This window comes from Podarcis liolepis (assembly GCF_965112155.1).
Source record: "Podarcis liolepis genome assembly, chromosome: 8".
In the NCBI taxonomy this organism is placed as follows: domain Eukaryota; kingdom Metazoa; phylum Chordata; class Lepidosauria; order Squamata; family Lacertidae; genus Podarcis; species Podarcis liolepis.
Window position 1 is genome coordinate 16,204,615 of NC_139560.1, and position 22,419 is coordinate 16,227,033.

At 46.1% G+C, this 22,419-nt stretch overlaps 1 protein-coding gene across 1 annotated transcript; it reads right to left on the reverse strand.

Moving 5' to 3' along the window:
* Positions 1-1,680: 1,680 nt before the first annotated feature.
* Positions 1,681-22,401, reverse strand: MAL2 (mal, T cell differentiation protein 2). Its single transcript, XM_083517072.1, has 4 exons — positions 22,266-22,401; positions 17,509-17,679; positions 10,024-10,212; positions 1,681-3,893 (listed from the first exon to the last, which is right to left on the reverse strand). The coding sequence occupies exons 1-4, from the start codon at positions 22,398-22,400 to the stop codon at positions 3,822-3,824; spliced, it is 567 nt and encodes a 188-aa protein (XP_083373198.1). The 5' UTR covers position 22,401; the 3' UTR covers positions 1,681-3,821.
* Between the last annotated feature and the right edge of the window lie 18 nt (positions 22,402-22,419).

Genomic DNA, 22,419 nt, shown 5'->3' on the forward strand with positions numbered 1-22,419 from the left:
AAAAACGCTTTTTTTGTGCATCTTGAATTCCTCAGCAGCTTCAACCACCAAATATTTGGGTCACTTTTTAATGGAGCTCAGAACGTGTGTGTAGTGCGGAACATATAACGAAACGTCATTTTTGTACAACACAAAAAACAAAGTCAGTGTTTAGAGATCTGGTTTTATAAATTTCTTTGTGAGCATTCAAAACTTGTTTTTCACAAGATTGGTGGTTTTCGTTTTGTTTTGTTTTTTAAAAAAACACAACACCAGTCCAACATGCATATGTACGCACACAAAGAGAGAGAGAGAGTAGGGCTGGATTTTTTAGGGATTTTTTTTTAAAAAACAAACAAACCAACAAATCTTGGTTATGCACAGTGAATTAAATATACAAATCAGGAAAATAAATGGCAACTCAGTCCTCTGGTGGTGCATTAGCTGTGACAGCATTAATGGCAAACACTCACCTTGGCAATTGAGGCATAAAAACACAAGAGGAATCAAAGATCAACTGTGTGCTGTGTGAAAAAGCTCTTTCTTTTGCCTGTCCTGAACCTTCCTATCCACTGAGCTCCGTCCCATGGCTTGGAAAGCTCCTACAAGTCCTCAAGTTTCCTTTCTCATTGGCACAATATGCCACAAGCACAAATGCTACAGCAGCAGGATTACGAGGTGGGAGAGTATTATTTAACTGGAGGGAGAGGCCTTGGCAGTTTATTTTCCTGGCACTCCCAGGCCAAACAGGAAATGCTTCTGCTGAACCATCCAGGCTGGAGGCAAAGCAGACAAAAAGGTTAATTCCCCTCTTCCTTTTGAGAAAGTCTCCCCGCAGCAGCTGTGGTTCAGTTAGTTGAGTCACAAATCCAGTTTGAACCTCCTGACAAGAGAGCTCCCTCTCTCCTCACCCAACTTACTAGCCCAGGTTTAAGGTGTTTGTGACTCGAGTAAGGTACAAACGACTTCGCAGAACTTCAGACCCAGCTTCAAAGGCAAGAGGGAAACCTGAACGCACCAATCAAAGAAAGAAGGGGAGATTCTGTTTTTGCCAATGCATGTGGATCTCTTTTGTCTCCTTCCCGGTACCCTTTCTCTGAGAAACATATGAAGCTGCCTTATACTGAGTCAGAGCAAAAAAAAAAGGTAAAGGTAAAGGGCCCCTGGCGTTTGTCCACAGACAGCTTTCTGGGTCATGTGGCCAGCATGACTAAGCCGCTTCTGGCAAACCAGAGCAGCGCACAGAAACACCATTTACCTTCCCGCCGCAGAGGTACCTATTTATCTACTTGCACTGGTGTGCTTTCGAACTGCTAGGTCGGCATGGAGATATCGGGGATTGAACTTGGGACCTTCTGCATGAAAAGCAGATGCTCTAGCCCTGAGCTACAGCCCTTCCCTTGACTTGTGAAGCTGTTTATTGCTTAGGTCCCTGCTCCAGTCAATAGGACTCTGCCGCTTCCTCTCAAAATTGCACTCCAAACCCAATTTCTAACTTTATCTTGTCTAGGCTGCCATGCCTAGACTGGATCCAGCCTGTCTCCTATCCAGAGCCCCTAATCCTCTACCAATTGCCTGTGTAGGCTGCGTTTTCCGATTTCAACATTGGTTTCAGCCAGTGGCGATGCCTTCCTTTGATTCGTGGTGTCTCGCAGCACAACAAAATGAGGCGATACAAAGAATCAAGCTGGAGATCTGGGCTCAATTCCATTCACATGATCTTTAAGAAACTTTTGTTAGAAGAAAGAGTAAATGCCACACTTACAGAAAGCATAAATCGGTTAAGAACTTGCTCATCCAGGTGAAATAGTGCAAACATTTATATTCAAGGGAGAAATCTGCACAACAGTTAACCACAAATATACATTTTTTCCACACTGAGAACAATGCTTTAGAGGTGCTCTGCAATATAAATACATGTTGCTGAAACAAAATTTGTCAATGCAAGAAGCTATTGGCTTTCAAAATCTAAAGCCGTTTCTGATAAGTGCGGGAGTCTACATTATAAATTAGATAATATGAGTTTAGACATTGGCACTATCAAGATCTTGCCTGCAAAAGTTGGAAAGGGACTCCATATTGTTGCAGTAAGACACGCAGGACCAGGAGAAGTAAGAAATAAAATCCAAGTTTATACAGCCCACACAGAGTTGAAACAATATGCCTGTTTTTTGCGTGGATCATATGAACTACAGTGCTAATCAATACAGGTATGTATTTTAAAACTGAATATAACTATTTCCCTTGAAGAAACACAAATCGTTTCAAAAAGGTATTTTGATATACAATTTAAATTCAGAGCTGTAAAAAATATTTATATTATCAGCCCAACAAATACCAGATAGAAAGAGCCCGACTTTTGAGATCTATATGGTTATTGAATTAGCTAGTTGTCATGATTTCAAATCCAACTAATTAATATTCCTGGCTTGCCTTTTTTAAAAAAGTAGACTTTCATTCTCTGCTAATGTTAAAGCTTTGAGTACATTGCTTACCTAATTTTTTCCTCTTGGGCAAGAAATTTTTTCTCTAAAATGCTTTGAAGATTACAGGTGAAAAGTACAGTTTAAAAACTAAAGCTAGAGCCTTATATAAGGACTGAATGAATATTAAAAGACTCCCCCACCCACCCACCTTTCCATAAATTACTTTATTTTTAAAGTAATAAAAAAGGGGGAAATCAACTTTCTGAAAAATATTACATTTACTGCCTGAATAGACATCAGTTCAAGAGCATTAGGAGAATCCACCTAGCATGGCTCCTGAGAAATTGTTAAATGATTTTAAGAGACTTCCACGGAAATCCCACATGCCTTTGACAGATCTCTGGAATGGAGCGGCCAGTTCTTGAAAAGAGACCTAAATTGGGCTCAGAGTGGTGGCACTTACAGATGTGAAGATGAAGGGAAACAGGGAAAAATTAATATGGGGTTGGGTAAGTTTCCTCCCTGGTTTTTCCACTGGAGAAACTGGAAATCTGGGGAAACATTGATAGAAAAGTTTACACCTTTTCTCTTTCAGAATGGTGAGCTATTTTTATACTGTTTTAGAGGAATACTACTGAAAACCTCCTAGACTCAAGATTCAAAGGCAGCAGTTTGACACTATCCAATGGCCTCGAGAATTGACTGCAAAACCCAACTCGGGGCCAAACCCAGGGAGTTGGTAACCCTAGTCCAGCACAGTCCCCACTGCACCTTTTGCCAACCTACAGATGTTGTGGAATGACAACTGATAGGAGCTGGACCAAAACAACATCTGGAGGGTACCAAGTTGCCAAAGGATGCCGCACTGAAATAAATGGAGGTTGTGTTTAGCTGCTGATGTTGGCAGGCCTGCAAACACACTTAGCTTTCAGGCGGATGCTCGGCGGGTTATCGTTTCATAGCTGCCTCCCTGCGTTTGCATGTGTGCGAGAGACACAGCCCGCCTGTGGAGATGTTTGCTTTTCTTGCAAGCAGATGTTTAGCACCAAAAAAAAAAAGTACGCAGTTGTCTGCCGACGATAACCCTATTCCATCACGCAACTTTATAATACTATCTGTAGCAGAGGGTAACGCTCCCGGGAAATCAGTTAACATAAGCAACTGAAAACTGGAGAAATAAACAAGCAAGTTTTTCCCCACCCTCGTCCAAATATATATTATATATATATATTATATACACACATATATAATTATGACATAGACTTCTTGTGTATGTTTGTGTGTGTCAACATCTTAGAAAAATATAAATGTGTTCCAAGCATCCTTTGCAACTCCACAAGTAGTACATCATTTGATCATCGGAACAAGTACGCAAACGAGACGGGATGCCCTTTAGCTGCCTTGTCGCTTCTAGTGCTATAGCTTCCATCTTCGTAGAGCCAGGGTAGTGCTGCACCCATAACACACAGTTGTTGCAAAGGCAAAGATCTGCAGAGGGAGGAAGAAAGCGCCAGGTGAGTTTTCCTGTAGAAAATTGGCTGTTCCACTAGATTTCAAATCCCTCTTTCCTCCCGGTCAGAAACTCAGATATAAAAGCTAATCACCACATGGCTCCTTAAATCAAGGTTATGGTTGCCACAACAGAATGCTTTTTGCAGTGAGATTTTATTATTATTATTATTATTATTATTATTATTATTATTATTATTATTATTGTCGTACATTGGATCTCAAATGCCTTGGCTCCCAAACAAATCAACTCTCGAACGATCAAAACCCGGAAGTGAGTGTTCCGGTTTTTGAACTATTTTTGGAAGCTGAACAATGCTTCAATGAACAATGAAATTGAAAAATCTACATAAGACATTCAAAAACCCCTAAAAACTCTGAAACCCCATTTTAAAATACAATATACTCCTATAGAGACTCCTTATACTGCGTTTAAAACCAGAATTGCATTTGGGTAGAAACTGTTTCTCAGGCGGCTAGTCCTAGTCTTCATAACCCTGTACCTTCTTCCAGAAGGCAGAAGCTGAAAGAGATCATTTCCGGGGTGCGCACTATCCTGCGCTATCTCTGCAGCTTTCTTATGGCACCTGGCAGCATAGATTTGATCCAAGGTGGGAAGAGTGCACCCAGTTATTCTCTCTGCAGTCTTTACAACCCTGGACAGCATTGTTTTTCCCCTGACCGTGCAGCTCCCAAACCACACACACAGACCATAAGTTAATACACTCCCAACAGTACAATTGTAAAATGCCATCAACAGGTCCTTTGAGAGATTGTTTTTCCGGAGGATTCTCAGAAAATATGCTGTGCTCTCTTCATCAGGTCTTTGCTGTTTTCTCCCCAGGTTAGGTCATCTCTCAACTCCATTCCCAGAAATCAAAACACCGAGACCTGTTCCATGTATTAATCAACTGGTTCCCCCCCATTATGTTTTATTGTAATTTTATTGGTGTTAGCTGCACTGAGCCTGGCTCTGGCCAGGGTATAAATTATTATTATTATTATTATTATTATTATTATTATTATTATTAATGACCCCAACATTGGCCACAGTGGCTTGCCTACCTCAGTGGAGAGCTTCATGCTCCGGCACCGGGGGCGGGGCAGAGAGCAGGTGGGGTCGGGGCACACTGCCTGCAGGGGTGTGGAGCCCAGCGCGGGGGGGGGGGCAGGGAACAGCCGTGATGGCACCCTACTGAGATTATGCTGCCGGGGGCGGTGCGCTCCCCCCCCGCACTCCTCTTCCTCCGCCAGTGGCCCACCTCTTTCTCCAAGCTTTAGGCAGGAGCCTGCTCTCTTCCAACCCCAACCTCCCATTTCCCCTCACTTAAAAGGGCACTTAAAACATCATCACTTTAAAAAATAATAATGGGAAGAGCAACACATTTTTAAAGACCTGCAAAACTGCTCCTGTTGGGTCGGTGGGATAGTAAAGTATTCCTCAGATTTCACAAAGGAAAAGTGTGTGTGTGTGTGTGTGTGTGTGAGAGAGAGAGAGAGAGAGAGAGAGAGAGAGAGAAATCTTGCTGGGAAATTCCCTGCATAACATGTTCTTTGATCTACCTATTCATCAACGCCATTAAGGTGAGTCACCCTAAAATAATGTGGATGACATCAACTTTGGTTATATAAGTTTGGCATTAATTCTCAACCTGAAACCTCTCCAAGGGTTAAAGGGAAAACGTAATCCAGGTTTCTCTCTAAAGTTGGGACTGTGCTCCATAGATTGCTCAATGGCTTTGATGTCTCCCTAATGCCTTGGTAATAAAGCAGATCTATCTGAGCACCAGCCCCACCAAGTTCAAAGTGTATCCTTACGTAAGCATGCTTAGCAATGCAACCCAGGTTTTGTTCTTATAAAAAGATAACTAATCCCTGATTGTGCATGATATTCGCACCTTTTGGGTCACAAGGAACCAGGGCAGTGACTCAAGTGGGTGTCCAAGCAGACATTGAGGACTTAGCCTTACTTTGGCCACCTCATGAGAAGAGAAGACTCTCTGGAAAAGACCCTGATGTTGGGAAAGATGGAGGGCACAAGGAGAAGGGGATGACAAAGGGCGAGATGGTTGGACAGTGTTCTTGAAGCTACCAGCATGAGTTTGACCAAACTATGGGAGGCAGTGGAAGACAGGACTGCCTGGCGTGCTCCGGTCACGAAGAGTCGGACACGACTAAATGACTAAACAACAACAACATACATTTTAGACAGGTTTAACTAGTCATGGATCCCTCCAAAAAATCTTGGGTGTTGTAGTCTGGTGAAATATTAGTATTCTCTAGTATGTCATTCTCAGAAACATTGCAACAGGAGTACTCTACACAGCACATTTCAGATGTTGTGGGAAGTCCCAATGGCAAGGGATGATGGGAGTTGTAGTCCAAGAGAATCTGAAGGAGGCCATGTTGGCTACCCCTGACTTACAGCTTTCAGGGTTTCCTGGAGAGGAGAAATGATTATTAATCTGCACTGTGTGTCCCCAGGGGTCCACCTTAGGGGTGGATTGAGGACTGGAGTCCTATAAAAGCCATAATGGGAGGGAGAAAGCTCAAGAGGACCCTTTGAAGAAACAGACAAAGAACAGGAGGAGAACCATGGATACTCATGTGTCAGTGTTTGGATAGCCGGACATCACCAGAAATGGCCCATGTGTCAAGCATTAATGGGGAAGGGGGCCCAAGAAGCCTGGATGGACATTAGAGAAATGCTCCAGCCCTTCCCACAGCCTCTCAGGGGAAGGAGTGTGGCTCAGTGGAGAAACACAGACTTTCCTCAGAGAAGGTCGCAGGTTTAATAGCTGGCACTTCCTGTTAAAGGGGTCGAGTTATAGAAAGCGGTGGGATAGATGCTGGAGGGTTGCTGCCTGTCCGAGCAAGCTGCACTGGGCTTGATGGGCAAAGACTATGAGCCAAAATAAGGCAGCTTCCTATGTAGCCAAGAGGGTCAGTCGCAACTCCTAAGGGGGCACAGCTCCTCTCCCTGCCCTGCCCCCAATTTAAGCACTTCAAAAGTGGCACAGGCAGCAGTAGTGAAGAGCTGTAGCTTGACCCATGGGGTCAGCTCAGCATCAATTCAGCTCCACATTATGGATTTCCTACTCACTCTTGCTCTGTTAACCTGTTTTGGAGCTTCGAAAACCACAGGCAAAACCACCAGGGTGTGGTGTTCTCTCTCTTTCTCTTTCCCTCCCTCCCTCTCATCCATAGCACTCACACTTGCCAAAAAAAAGCCTGGTCATCACTAGTCAAGGCTTCCCAAACAAGGAAGTGTCATAATCCTGACACTATACAGCAGGGACGCCCAACTTCCAAGAGACTCACACTATTTAAAAAAAAAACTGGCAGTGATCTACCCATTGTCATTGGAGCATGGACCAGAGTTGTTGAGCTTTTTTTTGAGAAGGCGGGTGGCGCTGTGGGTTAAACCACTGAGCCTAGGACTTGCCGACCAGAAGGTCGTGGTTTGAATCCCTGCCATGGGGTGAGCTCCCGTCGCTTGGTCCCTGCTCCTGCCCCACCTAGCAGTTCGAAAGTACGTCAAAGTGCAAGCAGATAAATAGGTACCGCTCTGGCGGGAAGGTAAACGGCGTTTCCGTGCACTGCTCTGGTTCGCCAGAAGCGACTTAGTCATGCTGGCCACATGACCCAGAAGCTGTATGCCGGCTCCCTCGGCCAGTAAAGCGAGATGAGCGCCGCAACCCCAGAGTCGGCCACGACCGGACCTAATGGTCAGGGCTCTCTTTGCCCTTTACCTTTACCAAGGTTGTTTTAGGAAGCAAAAGTTGTTGAACTTTTTTGAGGGGGAGGGAGATCGACCTGGGGGGTGGCGATCAACCTGGGACACCCCCGTGATCTGCCAGTAGATTGTGACCCACCTGTTGGACATGCCTGCTATATAGCAACTAAGATTCTGACAGAATCAGCTGCATCAGAAAGAACCAGCTGCATCAGGAAAACCAGCAGTGCAAGCCATAGAGGGGTTGAACCCAGGTTTAGGCCTGGACTTCAAGCCTGAGCTGCAACCCCTCCAACCCAAGACCCTCAAACTACCAGTGGTGGAGCATGCTTTAACTGCGCCTAAAGCGCATGTGTGTGCCCAGGGAGGGGGACGCAAAACAGAAGGAACCTGTTGCATGACATACCAGCTCTCACCGCCAGAGCGACACCAGGCCTGTGCCACTTTGTGAAGCTTTGGAAAGCGGCTTGGAGAGGGCGGCCTGAGAAGAATGCCATGCGCCTCTTGCATGTAGCTTCGCCCCTGAGGAGCTGGGATCAAAGGGCGCGAGGCTGTTGCATCCTTTTTGCTCCGCCCTCCCTGAGCCAGCCCTGCTTTGATCAGATTCCAGCCTCGCAAGATAGAACAGGGCTGGCTCGGGAACAGTGGTGTGAGCAGCACCCGCCCCAAATGCACCTGGGAAATCACCCTGGCAGCCTCCCCCCACCTGCAAACCACCAGAGACACCAACTTGTAAGTCGTTCTCCCCTGAGAAAGCTGCCCCTTGCACACTGAGCACCTCAAACTCCCTGATGCCTTCTCAGCAGGCGATGCCCAAGAGCGCTTAATAATAATAATAATAATAATAATAATAATAATAATAATAATAATAATTTATTTATACCCCGCCCGTCTAGCTGGGTTTCCCCAGCCACTCTGGGCGGCTTCCAACAAAACACTAAAATACAATAATTCATCAAATATTAAAAGCTTCCCTTTTAAACAGGGCTGCCTTCAGATGTCTTCTAAAAGTTTGTTAGTTATTTTTCTCTTTGACATCTGGTGGGAGGGGGTTCCACAGGGCGGGTGCCACTACTGAGAAGGCCCTCTGCTTGGTTCCCTGTAACTTGGCTTCTCACAGTGAGGAAACCGCCAGAAGGCCCTCGGCGCTGGACCTCAGTGTCCGGGCAGAACGATGGAGGTGGAGACACTCCTTCAAGTATACTGGAGGCTCTCTACTTAAAGTGGGCAAAGCTTGGGTAGGGTACTCCCGGTGGAGTACAGGATCAGGTTGAAGGTGCTGGTTTTAACCTTTAAAGCCCTATACAGCCTAGGACCCTTGTACCTATAGGACCGCCTCTCCTGGTATGCCCCATGGAGGACCTTATGGTCTGCAAATAACAACATCCTAAAGATTCCGGGCCCCAGAGAGAACAGACTGGCCTCGACCAGAACCAGGGCCTTTTTGGCTGTGGCCCTGGCCTGGTGGAAATCTCTCTCACAAGAGACTAGGGCCCTGCGGGATTTGACATCTTTCCACAGGGCCAGCAAGACGGAGCTGTTCCGCCGGGCCTTTGGTCAGGGTTTAGTCTGACTCATTTTCTCCTTCTATAAGAACAAGCACGAAGGAGGTTCCCAGCCCGCTCACATGTGCTTATAATATCAGTGGAAAACAGTTGGCAACCGCCTTCAGTTTTAACCTGAAGATTGCCACTTGTCCAGTTTTAATTTTAATTTGTTTGAATTAATTGTGGGATGTATCTTAATGTATTGATCGCTTGTTTTTATGCATTGCCTTACTTGTATGATGTTAGCCGCTCTAAGCCCGGCTTTGGCTGGGGAGGGTGGGATATTAATAAATAAAAAATTATTATTATTATTATTATTATTATTATTATTATTATTATTATTCCGGCATGAAAAAGATTAAATGTGAGCCTCCCCAGGGAAACCTCCAGGATAAAGAAGTAACTGCTCGACACAGAGCTTTAAAGCGTGGACCACTGTCTAGGAACACAACACAAAAGGAAGCCTGGGTAAGCCCTCAAGGCATTGCAGTACAGTGGTACCTCGGGTTACAGACGCTTCAGGTTACAGACTCTGCTAACCCAGAAATAGTACCTTGGGTTAAGAACTTTGATTCAGGATGAGAACAGAAATTGCGGTGCGGCGGCAGCGGGAGGCCCCGTTAGCTAAAGTGGTGCTTCAAGTGAAGAACAGTTTCAGGTTAAGAACGGACCTCTGGAACAAATTTAGTTCTTAACCCGAGGTACCACTGTATCCCATCAGAGAACTCTCATGGTCAGGAGAGGAAGACAGGTCCGAAGGAGAGAGAAGAGGAGGGAGAAACTTGTCCCCTCTCTCCCTTTAAGGATGTGCCTTTATAATACTTACGGCAGCTGCGATGCTCAAGTTGTATTCGTGTTCATTTAGAAGCGTCTCAAAGCTAGTGGTACTGACGTTCCTGGTGGTGTCGAAATTGACGGTGTACTTCACCGGGTGAGAATGCAAAGAGGTGGTTGCCGCTTGCAGTAGGAAGGTCCCAAAATAGCAGACAAAGACACCTGCGTGGTAAATGAAATCCTGAAAAGGAACAAAAATTAAAATAAAGAGTCGGTTCGAGCGGAACAATAAAATAAAAGCAGGATTAATATTTGTTATTAAATTTATACCCCACCTCTGCTCCACAGAGCTCAAGGAAGAGGCACGTGCATCTTCCCCTCTCGATTTTATCCTCACAACCACTGAAAGGCTGAATGACAAGGACTGGCCCAAGGTCACCCAATGAGCTTCAGGACTTGAGCCTGCCAGGTCCTAGTCAGACACTCTAACCACTACTCCACACAGCCTTTCTCTTTTGAAGCAGGCAGGGCACCACACGTGGGTTTTTCCTTTCTGCAATAGGCTAATTCCTACCCACCTGCCCCCACTCTGTATGCTCCATCTAGGGAAGCAAGAGGCATTATACACACCCCTCAGTATTTTCCTGGGAAATAGTGAAATTACGGAAGCCATCCTAGCTTCTGATTGGATGGCAGAATGTCCCAATTTCTCCCTCTCTAGCACTGCCACCGCTGCGTTCAGGAAGATCTTTCAAAGCTGTGCTCTCACATGAGCCTGCTGACTTGCATGGAAGCACAGCACCGAAAAGACGCATTCCCTGATTTGCATCAGAAGAATATTGGAGGGTATGTTATCAGAGTCCAAGAACACAACTCAGTCAAGAAAATACACTTGGGGGTCCAGTGAGGGCTGTGGCCTGGGGAGAATTCTAAGGGCCAGAGACAGCAGCCTAGAGGGCCACTTTCGGCCCACAGACCCAAAGTTTCCCAACCTTGATTTATATGGTAGAAATAAAACAGGTATGAATTCAGGGCCTCACCCTGTGTTACGGGGGATGTTGACTGCTGTCAACCAATGTTCCTTTGCAACCTTTTGCAAAAGGAAAAAATGGGATGTTGCAGTGCTTAGGGTTTTGGTAGTTGCTCACTCCTGCAGCAGCTACCAAACAATATTGTCAGGAAATGCCAAATGTGTCCCGCATATTTTTTCCCCACCAGGAAAAAGATCAGGGATGGTGTAGGCTGGCAGATTTCCTCCTAACATTTAGCAAACTCCTCAGGTTTGCTTCTTTAGTTTCTCTCATATGAGTGAACAGCTGCTGTTCAACCCTACAGAGATAAAGTGATGTGTACTGCATTTGAGGTAGTTGGAAGGAGAGTGTGGCAAGATTTGTGGTTCCAGTGAGTGGAAACGCAGGCTGTGTGTGTGTAAATATGTACATAATGTGCCTCTGTGTGAAATCTCACAGAGAACCACTGCAATATCCTCTTTGAATATAAGGCCTTCCCTTCTCACGCAGGCACCCACGCCGTCCATCATATAAAAGGGCATTCTCCTGGAGTATGATAGATGAAGCCACAAGGCAATTCACAGAAATTCAATTACTGTTCCTGTCTTAGGAACACACAAGGGAACCAGGATCCTTTGAGGAAACAAGCAGCACAATAAGCAGTTTGTAGTGACCATGGACTAAGGGCCACCATTCATCTCCTAGGCCTTCAGATGTCTACTGGGCAACACCTTTGCTCAAACTTCTGGCCGATGAAGGGACCACATACTTCCCGTATGAGTAGCCCAGTGAGTGCAGGTCTTTGTGGGTGTTTTCAGAAGGTAGATGATCTCATTTCCTCTACCTGCCTGGAACTTCCTCTGCCCCTTGGCAACCAGTACAATAAAGTTCTCTGTCACTAGTAGAAGGACGGAAACCTTTGCCAGAGGGAAAGGCATGTTTTTGTTTTTTAAAGATTTTGGGGGTCCAAATTCAATAACCCACACCATTATTTGGACACAGACAAAACCAGAAAACCACTGGAACAGAAGTGACAAAATGAGGACCCACTCCAAAAGGGTGTTGCATTGTGGGACAATTAAAATGGCAGCCGTGCCAGCAAGCCCACTGCTTCTTTCTCTTGATGCCCTCGACACCTCTGGATCACACCCACTAGCTTCCCTATGCTGTCTTGCCCCTCACAACTGCTATTCAGGGGCAGAGGAAGGGGTGTGTGGCAGATGTGGGCCGCCCCAGGTGTGACCAGGGGTGACAAATGGCGGACGCCACTCACCATGGGGCCTGCAGCACACCCGAGCCACACATCTCTCCCAGGAGAGACACGGTGGCTTGGGGGCACGCTGCCCAAACAGTCCGCCCACTGCCTCTCCCCCAGCTGTAAGGCGACTGAGTGGGAGGAGGCAGGCAGATTCTGGAGGCCCTGCGGTGTGCCCCACCCCTATGGGTGGCTCTCCCTGCCCCTGGGCGCGCCACCCCAGGCGCCAGAGCAGCTTCCTCCACTGCTGCTGCTACCTCCTCCACTCTGTAACGGAAACAAGGAATCCCAGGTGGAATTTGCACACGTACAAAAAAAATTCTGAAAATGCTTTTTTGTGCGTTTTATAAAAAAATACATTGATTTTTCCATACGCCTCACCATTGACCACCTAGTGTAACATTGGATATTGCACTTAAAATGTTTTATTTGCAGCTGTATAGCTGAGTCCCCAGACTGCCAGAAATTTTGCCCCATTCCCTTATTTATTCCAGTTGCACCACTGAAGAGTCTCCATACTAGGACAGACTCTACTGACAGCTCCAAACTTCAGAGAGAACAGCTCCCTCACCAGGATTGGAAATGTAAGGTAAAGGTACCCCTGACCGTTAGGTCCAGTTGCGGATGACTATGGGGTTGCGCACTCATCTTGCTCTATAGGCTGAGAGAGCCGACGTTTGTCCACAGACAGCTTCCGGGTCATGTAGCCAGCATGACTAAGCCGCTTCTGGTGAACCAGAGCAGCGCACGGAAACGCCGTTTACCTTCCTGCCAGAGCGGTACCTATTTATCTACTTGCACTTTGACATGCTTTTGAACTGCTAGGTTGGCAGAAACAGGGACCGAGCAACGGGAGCTCATCCCGTCGCGGGGATTTGAACCACCGACCTTCTGATCGGCAAGTCCTAGGCTCTGTGGTTTAACCCACAGCACCACCTGCGTCCCTACAAAAGAAATGTAGGTCCTTTTTTAATTTATGCAAAGGAAATGTAGGTTTGCATAAAAAGGATTCTGGGATAACAAATTAGCTGCTTTTTTAAAATAAGACCTTTTGCAGACAGGGAAATGACAGGGATATGCGCTATAAAGTGTGGGATAAACATAGGAAACTGCCTTATCTCAAGTCAAACCATCTAGCTCAGCATTGTTTACTCTGGCTGGCAGCAGCTTTCCAGGGTTTCAGGTAGGAGAAGGTGTGGCCAGCCCCACCTGGAGATGCCAGCGATTGTGCATGCGAAGAAGATGCTCTAGCGCCAAGCTATGGTCCTCCTGTCATTAACAATGGATTAATGGGAAGATGTATAACCACCAAACAAACAAATAAGCATGAATGCTCATTGCTGTTTATCTTCTCCACAGACAAAAAAATAAATAAATGCTGAATACAGACTGGGCCTTCTCTAACCAGTGCATGAGCTTTGTGCAAGCGGTTCGGGATGAATGCTGAACAAACAGGTTGTATGAAGGAGCCCAAAGTGTGGGATTAAAGGCAAGATGGCAAGATGGCTAACTCTATGCTGCAAAATTGATGCAAAGGCCCAACGTACCGTATTTTTTGCACCATAACACTCACTTTTTTCCTCCTAGAAAGTAAGGGGAAATGTCTGTGCGTGTTATGGAGCGAATGCCTGCGGGTAGCGGGGGGGGGGGATCTGCTGCAGTCGTGAGCAGAGGATCCATGGCTCCCCTTCCTTCCCTCCTCTGTGGTTACAAAGCATGGATTCACAGGATTTTTGCATTGGGCTACTCCAAACTCACCGTCAGATCGCATGTCTGTGGCCACAGCATGAACCACAAAAATCATATATCCACTATTTCGTTTAGAATATTTTTTTCTTGTTTTCCTCCTCTAAAAACTACGTGCGTGTTATGGTCTGGTGCGTGTTATAGAGCGAAAAATACGGTAATTTAGGAATGGTTCCCTGGTGTGGGATACACAGCAGGCAGGCCTGGACCTGCATTAGCTGACACAAATTAAGCGCCTGGTGTAAAACAAAGGTCAAACGAGCAAACAATTCCCCATGGCACTGCTGACTGGGGCGTGTTGTGCAGGCAAAGCCTGAGCTCTGGCCATGGGCCTTTCTTGTTTGCTGTGCAAGCAAGGAAAGGATGAATGCAAACATACATGGAGGTGTTTGTGGCTTTCCAGATCAAAAGTGCTTTCAGAGTGCTCCCACTCTGCGCACACACAACAGACAAAGAGATGAATATAATGCCACAACAACACCGAAGGAACACCCAGATAAACCATGAGGGTTCCATCTCTGCAGGCATGGCGTAAACATTGAGGAGTAGGTGTAGACAAGCCTATCCCCAGCTGAAATTTGCTTCCATTGAAACTAATGGAATTGTTCACTCCCGGGAGTGATAAAATTTCTAAGTGCTTCGATTTGGGTCTGAAAGGTTTACAATCTCTCCAGTGGCCCTGCAGCATAGTGCGGTCTTGAAAGCTGCTAGTCTGCACAGCCTCCACAGAGTTTCTGGGTTGCCGCCCATATTAGTCCTACTCTGAGTAGACTCACTGGAATGAATGACCATGAAGTAGTCAGTTTCAATAACTTGCCTGGGTCTGCTCTGAGCAGGAGCAGCATTGTAGACAATCCAGTGTCCACAATACTTCAAGAGCGACACTATGTGCCCTCCAGATGGTAGAACCGTAGAATTGTAGAGTCTGAAGACACTCCTAGAATCATTTTGTCCAGTGATGGCCAAACTTGGCCCTCCAGCTGTTTTGGGACTACAACTCCCATCATCCCTAGCTAACAGAACCAGTGGTCAGGGATGATGGGAATTGTAGTCCCAAAACAGATGTGGAGGGCCAAGTTTGGCCATCACTGATTTAGACCAACCCCCTGCAACGGAGGAATCTCAGCTAAAGCATCCATAATAGATGACCATCCAACCTCTGCTTGAAAAGCTCCATGTTACTTGACTCCGGCTCTCATCATCTCCCAGCTCGTGGTCAGGGATGAAGGGCATTACGGATGCAACATCTGGAGAACATCACCCTGGCTACCCATCAGGAGGGTTTGACTTCCTTAAGAGCAAAACATTTTTGTGGACTTGATCAGATGACATAAAACTGCATCAGAAGCTAATTTCTGTCCACCCTTGTTCCAGAATATATTAGCGTCCCAAGCAATCATGCTCACAGCCATAGTAATATAGCCTTCCCCAAAACTGGGTCTCCAGATGTTTTTGGACCACAACTCCCATCATCCCCAGCCAGTATAGGCAATGGTCTGGGATGATGGGAGTTGTAATCCAACAATGTCTGAGGACGCAGGAAGGCTGCTTTAAGTCTTCCTGGACATCCACTAGCCAGCCAAACGCATGTATGTTCATCACTCCCTTATGGCAGCATCAAGTTATGACTTGCATAAGTATGAATGAATCATCACAGAACAAGGGAGGAGAAGCCACACCACTCAGTGTCATTTCAAATGCACTTTTCCCAGTTGAGAGAGTTCACACATTCAGCAAAGAGCCATGATGTGATAAGTGATGAACTCACACTTGTGAATCAGCGGTGATGTGCAGTTTACAGGAAATTTTGAATTGGAATATGGTAATTTGCACTGTAAAATTTTCACTTTGAAAGGGTGGCTTCCTCCCCCTGATGCCTTAGAAGAGAGGTAGCCAATGCTGTGCCCTTCCTACGTTATTTGACTACTAGAAGCGATCTAACGTAGCCTGTTTATTTTACTTGTGCTCAGTAAACAAAGCTAAAAGCTTTGAAACGGCCAAGACTTGCCTAGCACTGTATCTGCAACTGACATCTTTTCGTTACTGATGAATTTATGAAATGGAAAATGTTCCGCCCCGCATAACTGCTAATTAGTCGTGAAAGATGCACAACTTTTCCTCCTAATAAAGCAGAGATTTACAAAATGCTAATGGGAAAGTGTGGCTGTCACAGTGTCACCTTGGAGCTATTTGCATGCATCATAATAAACTAAATTGTTTCAGCATTAATTTACACATTTGTTGAAGAAATCAGGCGCTCTAAGATGGGAGGAGAGTCTTCTTTCCAACATTGCAGTAAGGGTTTTAATAAAAAAAGGCATGTTCCCTGCCCTCTCACACAAGAACGGATACCTCTCTTAAAAATTGAAGTTTATCATCCATCATCATGATTATCATCATTTTTAATTGTTATACCGTCTTTCTATCTTACAATACCCAAGGCGGTTTACAAGCTGAAGAAACAAAAAATGGACATCTTATAACAATCTAATGCAATACAAAAATGTGATAATAAAACATAACTTTAAAAAAGGTAACCGATATCAAAAAAGTAACATTCAACCATCATTAGAATAGTATTAAATAATAATATCCATGGCTTTGGGAGGTACTTATACAAAATAAAACATCTATATCTACACCTCTAAGTCTATGTCTATCTGCTCTGATTTAACTGGAGGGACATTTTAAGTAAATTCTGATTGCTCCTATACATTACTGCTGCAATGCTATGCATCCATTACTTGGGAGTGAAAACATACAAAATATTGAGCTGTAAATGTTAAGAGCCCTAGGGGGACTAAAAGGTAGGTAAAGGACCCCTGGACAGTTAAGCCCAGTCAAAGGCTACCATTGGGTATGGTGCTCATCTTGCTTCAGGCCGAGAGAGCTGGCATTTGTCCACAGACAGCTTTCTGGGTCATGTGGTCAGCATAACTAAACCGCTTCTGGCACAATGGAAAACCATGACGGAAGCCATAGCGCACGGAAACACCGTTTACTTTCCCACCACAGTGGTACCTATTTATCTACTTTGCACTGGCATGCTTTCGCACTGCGAGGTTGGCAGAAGCTGGGACAGAGCAACGGGAGCTCACCCCATCACAGGGATTTGAACCGCTGACCTTCTGATCGGCAGGCTCAAGAAACTCAGTAGTTTAGACCACTCTCTCTCCTGTGGGATCCCAGGACCTGGGAGAACAAGGTTCAAAACTTACTGGGTGGTCGTGGGCCACTCTCTGCTTCTTATCCTAGCCTACCCCACAGGGATGTCGTAAAATGCAGAGAGGGGTGAACCATGCAGAGAGGGGTGAACCTTCAGTTCCTTGGACAAAAGGTGGGGTTGAAATCAAATAAATAAAATGTGTATTTTCTAGCTTTGTTGTTTTGTACCTGCTAACAAACTTGAGACTGCATCTGCAAATTGGGTCCAACTTTCCAGAGAATGTTACAGCCCCTGAAAACACTATTAACTGATTTCTATTTAATAATAACAACAACAATGTGCTGCCTTTTAAATACTTACCAAACGGTTCCAATCAATTGCGATTCTTTCTCTGTAACTGAAGAGGAAAACGCAGAGGAAGGAGATGGAGGTGAAGCATGCTGTCACCGACACAAACATCACCCAGCCCTGCAAGAGCGGCAGAGGGACGTGGGTGGCGGATACTAAAATCCAGACAAGTGCTCCGAACAGCTGAGAACACAAAAGGAAAACACAAAACAAAAGAAGGTCTTAAAACCAAAACGTATGTGCACAATAATCACACTGTATTTACAAAATATGTGTCATCTCGGACTTCAGAAAGTCACCGTTTGCCAGAAGTGGAGCTTCCCTCACTTCCTGGAACATTGCCACTCCATTCTGAATATAGGAAGCAATAGCTAGACAACTGATGTGGGCAGCACATGCCATGCGCCAGGTTCAAGGCTTTTGGGTTGATAGACAGAGCCCTGAACAATTTGGGCCCAGGATACCTAAGCCCAAGATTTGCCTCCTCAAAAATCCACGCCTGGAGCCATGGACCCTCTGGCACTCCCCACCTACCCCACCCACTAAGCCTCTGGTTTATGGTGGATCCAGTAATCTCCTGGCCAGGGATCAAATGACACAGACTCCAGGGTGGTCATTCTCAGCCCCTTCCGAGGGGCAAAACAAATGCCTGGAAGAGGAAACAGGGAGTACTTTGTAGGACCAAGCCAAAACGAAACGGCTGGTTTTTTTGCTAGCGCTTCTGCACACCCTGAAAAGCACACCTTTCCCCCTGTGATTTTTTTTCCAGGGAAGGCAGGAAAGGGTGCAGAAGTGCCTAGGGTGTGCATGAGAAGAAATGTCCCTGTTGCCAAGGCAACTGGACCAATGATCCTTGTCGTGCTGTGAGAGGAATCGCTGCATCCTGCCAGGGAGCCTAGCCTTGGCTGCCTCAGCAACGGAGATACGCTCGTGGGCTATGTGGAGTTGGGGTGTCATCGTGCTCGCTGTGTGATAGCTGATTGGTTGGAGAAAAGAGCGGAGCTGAAGGAGCAGCAGGGAAGGGGGAACCTGCCAGCTGCAAAGAAGGTAGGGCATTTTGGTGAACCATTTCCACCAAGAACACTTTTGCAGGCAGAAATTAAGCGCAAACCCGTTGTATTACATACTTCTATCTCTCTATTCCTCCAGGGAGCTCAAGGAGACATTCGCAGGGTTCTCAGACAGTCTCCCATTCAGGTACTAACCGCACCTGTTTAATTTCAGCCAAACTGTGTGCTCCTTCTGTCCATACTTGCTGTATGTCAGAACTCTCCTGGGTTTGTTAGGCCTTGTAATAAACTTCTTAATGGTAAGAGCAGCTTCCCAATTATTTAGGAAGCTGGTGGGCTGTACTTCACTATAGGTCTTCAAGCCATCAGTCAGGGATGCCCCAGATCTGTTTTTCTTGTGTTGAGCAGGGGGTGGAAGTAGATGGTTTTTGAGAACCATTTCAATTCCATGGCTCTATGACCAGGTGCGGGGGAAGCTTTGGCTCTCTGGCTGTTGCTGAACAACTCCCATCATCCCTGGTCAATACTGTCAAGAGCTGTTGGGAGTTGTAGTTCAGCACTGCCTGGAGGGCCAGGGGTCCCTGCACTGCAGTAGACACTGTCCAGTCCACTGAGCCAGTGTGGTGTAGTGGTTAAGAGCAGTGGGCTCGTAATCTGGTGAACTGGGTTTGATTCCCCGCTCCTCCACATGCAGCTGCTGGGTGACCTTGGGCTAGTCACACTTCTCTGAAGTCTCTTAGCCTCACTCACCTCACAGAGTGTTTGTTATGGGGAAGGAAGGGAAAGGAGAATGTTAGCCACTTTGAGACTCCTTAGGGTAGTGATAAAGCGGGATATCAAATCCAAACTCTTCTTCTTCTTCTTCATCATAGAATCATAGAGTTGGAATAGACCACAAGGGCCATCGAGTCCAACCCCTTGCCAAGCAGGAAACATGATCCATGATCTTGCTTGGATAATTTACTAACTCCACCACCTATCTGCATGATCCTGTGCTCCTATTTTACGCCTTCTGTCTAACTTGAGCTCTGCAAGGCGTTTGCTTCCCAGTCGCTAAATATTTATGACCCTACTAAGAAAACAAGGAGGGAATTTACTTTCGATCTCAAAGAGGGAAACGCTGTTCTGCTCTTAATCACTTGCTTATTCTGGAAAACTCTAGGCACATACAAGATAATCCTATTCATGTTTACTTGGGAGTAGGTCCCAGCGCATTCAATGGGGCTTACACCCAGGTTATTTGCATAGGAATTTGCAGCTTCGGATTTCAAGCCGGCAATCTTGCTCCATATCCCTGCATCTCTACCAAGAGAGAGCAACACAAAAGTCAATTCATTTCACAATTGCTCCCTCCTCCACTTCCCTGTCTCTAAGGAGTTACAACTCTGGAGTGCAAAAGACAACTGTCCACACAAATAATGTATGGATTGCTTCAATATACAGTGGTACCTCAGGTTAAGTACTTAATTTGTTCCGGAGGTCCGTTCTTAACCGGAAACTGTTCTTAACCTGAAGCACCACTTTAGCTAATGGGGCCTCCTGCTGCTGCCGCACCGCCAGAGCCCAATTTCTGTTCTTATCCTGAAGCAAAGTTCTTAACCTGAAGCACTATTTCTGGGTTAGCAGAGTCTGTAACCTGAAGAGTATGTAACCTGAAGTATATGTAACCCGAGGTACCACTGTAGTCTAGACGTACTTTATTTACTTGTGAACCAGCAAGCGTTGCAATGTTTTTCAATTCCTACAGCAAACAATTAGCATGCAAACTTGTACAGGAAACATGAATTTTAAAGCGAAGGGAGAGAACAGATTGAAATCCATTACTGAAATTATTTGTGTATGTGCAGCGATGGGAGAGAGTTCAATGAATCTACCCTACAATTAAATGGCAGGTTTTAAGAGAGGGAAGCCTGTGACTGGATTTCTTGTTAGGCAAATGGTATATGACGGACTGTCCATTTTGTGAATCACACTCTGGATTTAAAGCACTTTCATGGGCTACCATTAAACTCCTTTGGGGGGGGGGCAGTGTTTGTCTTTAGCAGGTCCAGGGATGTGGGTAACAGGGAGTGAAAGCATCATGGAGCTGAGCGCATGAGGAAGAATGAAGTTCAGGAAGGTGCATGCGTGATCCCGAGAAATAATGAGAGCAGGTGAGAAGAGTAGGGAGAGGTGTTCCTGTAATGTGGGTGTGTCTGACGAAGGTGTAGCAGACTGGGTACATCCACACAGGTGAGAATAAGAAAAGGAAAAAAAACAAGGTTGCCAACCCAGTTTTTTGGCTGGGCTCCTATGGATTTTAACAGCTGCATAGAAGGAAGAAAATTTTCTCGTTGCTGTGGGAAATGCCAGCTCTTGAATTTTTGCATGCCGTTACAGGAGCCTTGCCAGGGGAACTCTGAAACTAAACCTGGCTTAGCAGTGTCTATGATAGCACAGAAGAGGACTGGAGAACCTGTGGACCACGATTTCCATCATCCTCGGCCACTAGCTATCCTAGCTAGGGCTAAGTCCAACCACATTTGGGCAGGCAGAGTTCGCTATCCATGGTACAAGAAGGTTGCAATCTGTAGTTCCGATGAGCCACACCCAAGACTGGCTGTCACCACATACTCTGAGGCTGCTTTGACAACAAACCAGTTAACCTTGAATGGAATGGGTGTATGAACTGGCCAGGATGAGAGTGTTGTGGTGGAGGGATGCAACACCTGCTGAAATTTCCTCTTCTATGGAATGCCCTGTTTCTTTTGCATCTGGCTACCTTGGGAAGGCTGGATGGGGGGGGGAGGGATTTGTGGGGAAGGGCCATAGCCCAGAAGCAGAGCTTTGGATGCATGCATAATGTCAGAGGTTAAGGTCTTGGCTCCTGGTTAAAGGATCTCTGACTTTTACTTGAGACCCTGGGAAGCTGCTGCTATTCAGACAGCGTGGGGCTTATACAGATGAGCAATGCATAATCAGGCAAGACAGGAAGCTTTTAACTAAGATGGCACGGGTCCAAGCAAGACGTGTAGGGTTGGGAAGAGAAATAAGTATTAAGTGAGCAATTAAAGGGGCTCTACGAATGAGGCCGTGTCGCATGGTTTAAACGCATAACTGGCCCTAACGCAGCTATCATTTCAAAGACCAAGTAAACATGGAACATCGATTGAAGACTATATAATTTTTTAAAAAATCCAAATCAAGGAGGAAATGCGAAAAGCTGTAGCTAGGAGGGACTTCGACGGAATAGATAAACACAATTCTAAGAAGTGGTTAGGGAATCTCATGACTAACAGCTGTGTTTGGTAAGCGGCAATCGAACAGGTACACCTTTCACCCTGGTGTCAGTTTAGATCTCTCTCTCTCTCTCTCTCTCTCACACACACACACACACACACACTTGTATTCCACCTTTCTTCCATGGAAGAACTCAAGGTGGGGGTCCATCTTGCTGAATTCCAGCAAACTATGTGCCCTGGTTTGAGAGGCGAAGAGGGGCAGGTGTGGGACAGTCATGTCACCTGGTGCATTTCTGCTAGGGAAGTGCTAGAAAGAGAAAAGGCATACATGGCAAACCTATATTTTCCAACCAATGTTAAAAACTGCAACTGGTGGTGGTTGTTTTTTTTTTTTTTAGCGTGCAGCGAGGCAACACAACTGCATAAAATCCCCTCCAGCACAATCATGGCAGAGAGATCCCGGAGTGCTTTCTTTCTGCCTCCCACTTGTTGCTGCCGCCCCGGTCGCCTCTCCTCCCACCCGCGCTCCCCCACTTACGATCTCCAGGCAGATGAAGGCCCCCGAGTAGGTGCGCAGGATCTCCAAGCCGGAGGGCAGGGTGATGCGCGGCGGCGGGTAGTAGGCGGTGGCGTTGGGGGGCGGCGGCATGGCGCCCCCTCGGGAGGAGATCATGGTTCCTCCGGGGTAGGGG